This window comes from Podarcis tiliguerta (genome assembly GCF_965153285.1).
Source record: "Podarcis tiliguerta genome assembly, chromosome: 13".
NCBI lineage: Eukaryota > Metazoa > Chordata > Lepidosauria > Squamata > Lacertidae > Podarcis > Podarcis tiliguerta.
In genome coordinates this window covers 29,952,585-29,963,395 of record NC_139546.1, presented here as the reverse complement: position 1 = coordinate 29,963,395, position 10,811 = coordinate 29,952,585, and the positions used below count along the sequence as shown (strand labels likewise).

The 10,811-nt window shown below is 40.6% G+C and overlaps 1 protein-coding gene across 1 annotated transcript; it reads left to right on the top strand.

Annotated features, from left to right (window-relative positions):
• Window positions 1–5,958: 5,958 nt before the first annotated feature.
• LOC310663391 (olfactory receptor 14I1-like) lies at window positions 5,959–6,897 on the top strand (the record flags this gene model as incomplete). The annotated part of the gene is made up of 1 exon (XM_083411210.1): window positions 5,959–6,897. The coding sequence occupies one exon, from the start codon at window positions 5,959–5,961 to the stop codon at window positions 6,895–6,897; it is 939 nt and encodes a 312-aa protein (XP_083267336.1).
• Between the last annotated feature and the right edge of the window lie 3,914 nt (window positions 6,898–10,811).

Sequence of the window (10,811 nt, the reverse complement as noted above, 5' to 3'; positions counted from 1 at the left end):
TGTGCCATCATTGAACTGTAACCAAAAGACCCCGACGAAAGAAACATCAATGTGGCATTACTACTATGCATTATAAACTTGAGACTAAACCATCGTATATATTGAATGGGTCAATTTTAGCCTTCTGGTCTGATTTATAATAATAGTCCTAGTGCTGCTTTAGCTGATTATATACTTGTTGATGGGGAATTTTAAATTGTTTAAGTATTTTGTTTTTGAAAATTGCACGGAGAACTATAGTTATGGTGTGACTTAGGAATAGAGCAATACAACAAAAACAAACAAACAAGTAGAAAGGAGAAAAAATGATTTAAATAATCCGAGCCAAAAAGTTGTGACTAAAATTGTTAAATAAATAAAACCTTTTCTGTAACATTCTAGTGTCAAAGTTCTGGATTATCTAAGGGAACATCTGAGGGAACATGCTGTCATTTGTTGGAATCCCTTCCCTAGTCAAGACTAGCATGTAAGTGCCAAAATGAGAAAAAGGATTGTGACAGACTTCTAAAGGGAGTTTCCACACTGGCTGAATGGGCAACAAAATAGCAAATATGGTTCACTGTTAATAAGTGAGAGGTGATGCATTATGAGACAAAAAGCCCTGACTGCACACATGTACCCAATGGGGTCATAGCAGACAATGACTGACCAATAAAGATAAGGGTTAAGGACCCCTGGATGGTTAAGTCCAGTCAAAGGTGACTATGGGGTTGTGGCAGTCATCTGGCTTTCAGGCTGAGGGAGCTGGCGTTTGTCCATAGACAACTATCCGGGTCATGTAGCCAGCATGACTAAACTGCTTCTGGCGCAATGGAACACCGTGATGGAAACCAGAGCACACAGAAATGCCACTTATCTTCCTACCTATTTATCTACTTGCACGGCATGTTTTCGAACTGCTAGGTTGGCAGGAGCTGGGACAGAGCAATGGGAGCTCATTCCATTGCAGGGATTCGAACCGCCAACCTTCAGATCAGCAAGCCCAAGATAACCTGCATTCGTCATGATAGCTCAATGGATATGTTGACTTAGTGAGCAGCAGCTGAGAAAAAGCCAAATCCCATATGAGGGATCAGTTAGGAAAGGGATTAAAAATAAACCCACCAATTTTGTAATGGTTCAAAAATATTTATAGTTCAACCAAACCACATTTAGAATACTGTATACAGTTCTGGTTGCCACACTTCAAAAAGTACATTGTAGAGTTCAGAAAGGGGTGAGGGGAGGCAACCAAAATAAACACAGAGCTGGAACAAATTCCCTTCAAGGAAAGGTTACACTGCTTGGCTTTTTGGTTGGGAAAATGGGTAAAAAAGAAAATTCTTCTCCCTCCTCCATAATACTAGATCTTGAGGTCAACCAATGAATGGTGGGAGAATCGGGACAGCTAAAAAGCTTTCACACAGAAAATTGTTAGTAATCTATGGAAGCTTACAACCACAAATTGGTCACCAATCTGGATGGCTTTAAGGTGGTTAGACAAACTTGATAAACCTCTACTGTATCCCTCCCTACTCTTTGCTATAAAAACATAAGGTTATTGGCATTTAGTCATATGTTACTCCAGTTTGAAAAGGATGAACCCTACAAAACTAAAACATTTCACACAAGATAATATTCTTCACAGATGATTTGAACAAAATGACATTAAATTCATATCATGCACATAGATGCAATTAATGGATAACAAGAAAATAAATTGTTATTATTTTTGCTTGTACCTGATTTAAAGATGGAGAAAACGTTGATTCCCTCATTTGACAGCACTTATCTAGGTAGCCACTTTTGTGGGGGTAGTGGTGGTTTGAAGGAAACAAAAATAATTGTCTGAGCTTTAGGATATTAAGCAGTTAATTAAATAGCAGAATCTTAACTCTGGGCTATCAGGCGTCAGAAGATGTGATGTGGGAGTCAGTAGGAATGTTGGTATTCATTTGGCGGCTCCATGGAAGCAGAAATCTTTGAAGATTATAAAAGCAAGGGAAAATAGAAAGCAAAGGGGGAGAGAGAAATCTAAGTATCTCAGTCCTCATGTTCTCTTCTAGAGGGATAAACATTCTCTATAATTTCTCTATATTGTGTGTGTGTGTGTGTGTGTTGGGGATGTCTGCAGTGTTTAGTATTATCTATTGAGCTTGGGGATATGCACACTTGGGGCATTGCTCCTTGCAACATAAGAAAACACAAGAATTCCAAAATGGAAAGTTACATTGTCTCATCAGTATAATTTGGTTTTCACTGTGAAACAGGCATTCTCCTTATCCACACACAATTTATGACTAATTAAATTAAAATAGTAATAAAACTTTCCCAAGATGCATAAGTATATTCACAAAATCTCCAGAGACTCATTCTGTGAAATAATATCTGACATCTTATGTTGTATGACAAATGCGTGGTTTTTTTTCGGGGGGGGGGGCGTGATTCAGCTCAGCACTACTAATTACCTTTGTAGTGCATATTGTCTTTTTGCTACTTTTTTGCTTTCCTTATTTGGTAAAAAAAGCATGTTTGCCCACCCCTGCCGCAGCTAACTTCTTTAACAATTTAAATTAACTTCTGAGCCTTAACATCACTGATACATTGCAAACTGAAGGGGGCACTGTGGGATTGCTAAGCAACTTAAGTTATTTGAGTTCAGAAATAGCTACTGTGGACAATATTTTGTGAGCTGTATGTATTAAGTATGACAATGTATATTTTGCAGTCAGTTGCTTTATTTTATTGTTACACTCTTGTCACTTATCTTGTGGTTCAATTCAAATGTCTGATGCACATTTGTGTCTCCGGTACAAGGGGAAGCAGGTGAGCTTTTTCAAAAAGTTCAGTCTACTCATACACAGTACTCTTCATCAAGAGCAAAAGAATGGAATTGCATAGCAAGTTCCAAGCCACACGAGCCACAAAGTTCCCAGGAGAACAATAAAGCACACGGACACAAAGTATTTTGGTTTATGGGTTCAAAAAGGCCACAACTTTATTGGTTACAAATGTGAGCAGCTTGGCTTAGGCCAGCGATGGAAAGAAAGAGAGTGTGAAAGCTGGTTGTGCCACGGTTAAATGTGCCCGCAGCCACACCCACATAGAGTTCTGATTGGCTGGGGCTATCCAACAAGGGCAGAACTCCAGCAACAACAACCCAGGAAGCAAATGGACATCATAATAGCCAGTCTCTACCTGAAGAAAGATGGCTGCCTACATTGATATCTGTATCTATAACTCTTTGTTATGACATGTGATCCTTGGAAGCACTTTATATGACTTTTTTACCCACATGACAGTCACAATTCTAGCTGCTTTGAACATTTAAAAAGAAATAAGGAAGACTTTGCATCAGCTTTTAAATACATAAATGCTTAGATATGCAAAAAAGATTCATCCCTATATCTCTGTTGCAATCCGCACATGGGACCTAGAGGGACAAAACGTTTAAGCTCTCTCCAAAATGTAGAGTGAACCAAAATTCTCTGCCATTGCCAATTCAGGCAAAATGTGCATGTAATATTTATTTGATTACATTTCTGACAAAATCAGAAGAAGCAATAATGAGGATGAAAATTATTGTTATGAAAGTTATTGTTTGGACACTTGGGAGCAATTTATCAAAGTACCAAAGTGCACATCCAATTAACCTCCTTTCTACATGAGCATCTTTAAAAAGCCAGTTTACAAAGGAGCTGCTACACAATATTCAGTCAAATCTGAAAAGCAGATGAAAGACTTTCAGATGACCCAAGGGATGCATGACCAGTCATAACCTAAAGCAGCTACCCCCCAAAAAATGCCATTTACCCACATTGAAAGCTAACTGCTCTTAAAGGGGCTAGGTAAGTTTTACTTTAATTTTAAAAAATGTAAATTTAATACTATCTACAGTGATAAAAGTCTGACATTTCAGCCCTCTTTATTCACTGGCACACCACCTACATTTCTCTCTTACATAACAACATTCCCTTTGAAATTTCCCATTCACTGAAGTCAATGTCATTAGTGTGGAATAACACAAGCAGTATGCATTAACTGGGGAGCGGGGGCAGCAGTATGCCTGTGGGAAACATCAAAGCGAGACTTCCAAGATATGGAAGTAAGATGTAAGCATCTTTGTACACTTAACTGAGAAATATGACCAAAAGAAAAATAATGAAATTGCAAGCAATTGTTGTTTCAGTTAGGGAAAAAGTAGTCTTGCAACCAATTCAACCTCCTACCATTATACTTCTCCCATGAGTAGACACTGATGTGATAAATTATTTGTTTGCATTAGCTGACTGCATCAGAACACAAATCCAGAGTAGGCTAGCAGGAGGACCAGAAGGTCAGTTGGGGCTGATCCAAGGAATTTTTCTGGCTGTGGTAACATATAAGTCGGCACTCCCTGCCCCACTCAATTCCCTACTTAAAGACCAAGAACGAGGCAGCATCTTATGCCACACCAAAGGCTAGTTTAGGCACCACAAAGCAGGTCACATGACACACACTTGGTTTATCCTCCAATAGTGTTTGCTCACTCTCCCAATTAGCGGCTATTTTTCTTATTTTCAAGCAAGTCACCTCCTCACTAAGGGTCTAACATTGGGTAAGACAGTACCATAATGAATACTTAAATACTAAGGCAGCTAAATACTAATGGGGTGCATGAGGTGTTAGGGGAGGGCCAGTACCTCTCGTGGGGGATGTGTCATGCTCCCTCTGGGGTAGTTTGTTGACCTTTGGTCCCCACCCTGCACTCAGCTCTCACCTGTGGCTCCTATGAGCTGTCAGCATGACAATGGCCACAAACTGGGAACAGCTTTGCCTGGCCAGCTAAACCAGCTGTGGGTAGCCAATGGGTCTCAAACCCTTGGTGAATTAAGGACTTCCCCCATGTGCAAAGATTTAGTGGATCTTAATCTGGCGGATTGAGCAAACAAGACCAATGGTGGGTCCAGTGGTCAAGAAGGTGGTTTCTGGAGGTGCTGTAGAGGGAAGTGGGGCAGATGGGGTTTGCCAAACTGGGAAGGTAGCCCATTTAGGCAGGAGAAGGAAAACTCCGATCCTAAACCTCTGTTGCCTTGCAGGATTTCTTTGGGAGATGAAAAAGCTAAGAAGTAAACACTACACAAATCTGGAGAGCAGTCCCTCCGACAATTGGATAGTGGCTTGTACGCTATTAATAATTGTGTGTACAGTGATATAGTGATCCCCTGTACTAGTCTTCAGATATGTTTATGTGGGGCTATGATACAATGGTGCTGCATTCATCTGAGAGTCCTCCATCTTCTAATGGGACCTGACAGAATATTGAGTAGCAGTTCCTTGTTTATTGGGGGGGGGGGGGTGAAGCCTGCTAACTGTGAAAAGGACCTGCTGTTTGGTGACCTTTCTGGGGTGGGCAAAGGAACTGGGGCAAATGTGTTCACACAGTTTGTGGGAAGGATGAGAGGAAAGGCACCTGCATCTGCATCACCAATGAACATAGTTGATCTACCCTGCGTTCTCAGGCTGCATTAAGTTTCATATTTCCTTCCACGTCCAGCCAAACACTCAAAAGGAAGGCTATATGTGAATATTGTGTGCAAATAATCTAGCAGTTTAATTGAGAACCCTGAATCATTGAGACCTATAGCTTGGTGGTGAACTCCTGGGACATAAATGTGCCTGCATGTTGGCTTCTCTTTCTGAGGTCCCTCTGAATGCATAGATGTCAGGAGAAGAGATTATGGATATAGTCAGACCTTGCCCTGAACACATTTGCAACAGATATAGAGGCTCAATGAGTGGACAGGGATTCTCTCATGACAATACAGAGGGGTCAGACAGCATATCATCATATGTCTTCATTTCATATTTCAGCAAAGAAATATCAGCTTCATTTGATTATTACACAGAAGGAGTCCAGCTTAAAATAAACTGTTTACTCAATATTTCTTTCTATCTTATTCTGGTACAGGTAATATGTGAATATGCCCAGTGAAAAAAATGCACAATCTTACCTCCATGTCTACATTTCTGCTGCTGGGATTCTCAGACATTCGAGAACTGCAGATCTTGCACTTCTTTGTGTTCCTAGCATTGTACATTATAGCAATCATAGGGAATCTCCTCGTTGTTGCTGCAATTGTCCTTGATAACCAGCTTCACACACCCATGTACTTCTTTCTACTGAATTTGGCTATGCTGGACATCGGAACAATTTCCGTCATGGTACCCAAATCAATAGTTCTTTCCCTTCTAAACAGCAGGTTTATTTCTTATTTTGGATGTGTTGCACAAGTTTTCTTTTTTATGTTATTTGGAACATCAGATTTTGCTCTCCTAACTGTAATGGCACATGATCGCTATGTTGCTATTTGCAACCCATTACAATATGAGTCAATAATGCACAAAGCAGCCTGTATTCGTATGGTAGTGATTGTGTGGACTATTTGTGTTTTATATGCTGTGTTACATACTGGGAGCACCTTTGCAAATACCTTCTGTTCTAATGCTGTTAATCAGTTCTTCTGTGAAATCCCATCACTACTGAAGCTCTCCTGCTCTAATTTCTACCTGGTTGAAGTTGGGCTTCTTGTGCTAAGCTTTGGTATAGCACTAGGTTGTTTTGTTTTCATAATTTTAACATATATGCAGATCTTTTCTACAGTGTTAAAAATCCCCTCTGTTCGTGGAAAGAAAAAAGCCCTCTCCACCTGCATTCCCCACCTCACTGTTGTCTCTGTGTTTCTTTTAAGTGGGTTGTTTGCCTATGCAAGGCCTCCTCGTGATTCTTCTTCTGATCTGGATATAGTTGTGTCTGTGATGTACACCATAATCCCTCCCACATTGAATCCATTCATCTACAGCATGAGAAACAAAGAAATCAAGACTGCTTTGTGGAAACTTTTAAATTTTGGGAAATCTTCTAAAGTTTTCTCCTGAGTTGTTCTGTGAAAATGGGATTCTGTGCACTTCGGTATGAGAATGGTTTCCTTTAAATAAAGCGTCACACACATTTCAGTAACCAGCAGACAGTACTTCTATCACATACATTACCCTCTGCCTCCTCTAGCTTACATTGAGTTTCTTTCATCCATCATTTTTCATATTCATAGTTTGGCTACAGTCAACCTAATATCAGCTGAGTTATAATCTACGCAGAAATCAACGTGGCATTCTAATATTGTGTGGACTTTATTGACTAGGTTCCTTTTCTAAACGCTGCTGTAGGCCTCATCCCTTGCTACTACCAATAACAATGGGTGAGAATTTCACCTCAACTCTCATTTTAAACTGAATCTATCAAATTCACACTTTCAATATACGAACTTAACCACAAATTCAGTTCTTTGAATTTTCCAATGAAGTTTGCCCATAAGCCAATGTTTTAGAAAAATCCATATATTCAGGGAATTGAATTTATGGTTAGAAAAATGTGCAACTGAGATAGGACCTTTCTCTGGGACCAAACAGAGAATGTTTTTGGACAATGTCAAGGACTTTAAAAAGACTGGAACATATTGCTAGTTTGTTTAGAGAAATGTGTTACTTTGCATTTTGTAGCATTTTATTTTGTAACTAGTTTAAAACATTTTTGCAGTAAAACTTTTTGGAATTCATTCTTATGGTGGAGCTTATTCACTTCTATGGTGCACAAGATCCAGAGCAGGGAATTCCACTCTAATATCTCTAACAAGAGGAAACGGGAAGGCACATTCCTTTCTGTTAGTGCTTTGACTTGGGAAGCCTCACACAGATCCCATGTCAACTTGGGGAAATCCAGAATCCACCCTTCTGCCTCCCTCAAGGCACCCTGCTTTGGCTCAGGATGAATTTGGTATTTGTCTGAATTCACTGCACACATACTTAATATTAAGTAATCCATGCTCTTTTACAAGACAAATATCACATAGATTGCAGGTATCCAGCAGGATGGAGGACCCAGAGTGCTTCTACATAATACAGTGGGGTTTTCTTATTTCTTGGACAATAGCACAATTGGAGGTTACCAGAGTCTGAGTGACGGTAGCCAAGTTATCCCTGTCCATTAAAGACAATAGTTGTGCACCAGCTGAAGCTTGGCATAAGCACTTCAAGCCACTGACTCCTGATCCCAAGTGATTACCAACCTGCTCCTTTAAGGGGAGTGGAACACTATACAGGACAGATTGTTTTTCCATCTCCCAAACTCAGGAACCATACACCCAGAACAACTCCATCTTGCCTTGATTTCATTTCATTGTCTGGGCCCACATCAAGACTCCGGACACCAGTCAAGTACTTTACAAGCCTCTCCTGGTACCGATGGAAAAGAGAGAGAGAGAGAGTTGTGTGTCATCACTACATATTCTCTGGGGACTATTCACAGTGGGCCAGGAACTGGCAATACCTGTTTTGCTTCAATAACCCCCATATCAATGCAGCCTTAGTTCCCTTAACCTACCTCCAATCATAATAGTACAATGTGGGGTTGGGGGTGTTGCGGGAAGAGACAGATCCAGGCATCCCAGCCAGAACCAACCCATCTCTAACTGGCAAATTTATGACATCATCTCTGAGAGAAGTTTTTCATCTTAATTTAATAGCATCATATTGTTTAAAAATAGCAGCACATCCTCCGTTGAATTTTTTACATTAATGAGATCAGTTAGAATCTCAAGATCTTTCCCAATGTTCCTCTGAAGTGCCAGATCTATGACAATCTGTTTGATTGAAGGGGCACACGGAACAACCTGCTGGACCTACTGCGCAGGAATGTACTTAATTACAGGCACATAAGGGGAAAGATGTACTATCATTGTAAGTGGGGGCTCACTTCAGAAGACTGAATCTTCCATCACCTTTGGTCACAACAAGATTCCTCAGGTATGTGCATGTGTTTGTTGGCATGGTCAGAGTATTCCTGCTTTTCATATACAGCCATACCTCATGTTGCGTCCGCTTCAGGTTGCGTTTTTTCAGGTTGCGGACTGCCGAAACCCGGAGGTACCGGAACGGGTTACTTCCGGGTTTCGGCAGTCGCGCATGCACAGAAGCACTAAATTATGCTTTGCACATGCGCAGAAGCGCCGAATCGCAACCCGCGTGTGCACAGACATGGGTTGCGAACACTGCGGGTTGTGAACGTGCATCCCACATGGATCACGTTCGCAACCCAAGTGTCCACTGTATAATCTTTTCATGTGTATGTGCATGCGCATACACATGCTTACCTCTTGACTGCTTGTTGTTGTTTTTATATCCTGGAAACATCTACAAGTATAGAACAGCCTGGTGACTTCAGCTTTGTCTTTACAGGCAGAGACACTACCCACACAATGATATTTTTCTTTGTTTTAAGTAACTCAACTTTCAGAATTGGATAGTTAAAGTGCTTGGAGTCTGTAATTTAAGTGCTGCATGATCTATGTCTAGAAACTTCTCTTTATTAACACCATATTTTGCAAGGAGTAAACAACCAGCATTGGAGTCAGCTAGGGGACCTTTCAATCAAATACAGTCCAATCCTGTGCATGTCTTATTGGAAGCAAACCCTACTGACCTCAATGAGATTTCCTCCAAAGTAAGTATATATAAATTTGCAAACTTCAGTTGAACTATGTCTTAGACTTGCAGCAACATAAAATTTATGAGGGCATAGTAGGCTAGATTATGTAGTTTGACTGTAAAGACTTATGTGTGGTCCTCCTTTGGGTAGTGGGATACACTACATAGCTTTAGACACTTTCTAAGTGTAAATCAAAATGCTGAATGCATAGAGTAGAGATATTTTTAATCCAGTATGTATGCTGTGGAACATGGGGGGGGGGGGGAGAGAGAGAACTGAAATGTCAATTTATTCCAAGCACAGCCAAGCAAGACTTAATCCTCCATTCACCAACTGGTGAGAGGAGAATTCAATCCTATGGGGTGCAGGGTACTCCTTTATCATTGTGCCCCTTTGCTTGTAAAGACATGTCCTGCAGAATCCACACTCTGACTCCCTTGCTTTCTCACAGCCCATTTCCAAGGCCCCATTGACACGGGAACCACCTGGGCCTACCAACAGACATTGCTCTAGTGCAGGTGGCCAGCCATGACAGATGATGACTGAAAGGCACACTGGGACCCACAGCTAGCAGAGCCCTTCTGCAGAGACTGTACTATTCCTGGATGTAGGTCTGGGTAGTTTCCATGGCAATGGGACTTAGGGAATTGGTTGTGAGGAGGTCTGCTAGCGAGATATTTGGGATTCATTTCTGTGGGATGCTCCTTTGCAAACTCATTCCCTGGAGGGAAGACACTTGCATGGGAATGCCTTGTATTGCACAGGAATGAACCCTCCTCCTCTTATTCTCAGTGTGCCCATATTAGTTATTTGTTTATGTTTGTGACACAGATTAAGTAATAACTGAGGTGAGGGAGTTCTGTTTCTGATAAGCTGTTTTGGACTCATGGGAGCAATTTGCCAAAATGCCAGAGTAGATATACAATTAACTTCCTTCCTACACAGAGAGCTCAAAAAATCAGGTTGGATATAAAACTGCTAGGCAATATTCTGGAAAGGGCTTGTGCAGCAGCTTAATGAAATACTTCATTTACCCACACTGAAACCCAACTGCTTTTAAAGGAGCAAGGTAAGTTTTATTTTTTAAAAAAACAACTGTGAATCTAACACTACCCATGATGAAAAAAACGACTATTTTTTCTTTCTTCTCATCAATCCCTTTCTCTCAGCCTACAACCCTCTCTGACTGCTACTCTTACACTACATTTCTCCCTTAGAAATTTTTCTCACAGTGAAGTCAATGAATTGAAAGTATAATAAAAAAACATGTTGCATTAACTGGGACATTAATATATCTGTGGAAAACACC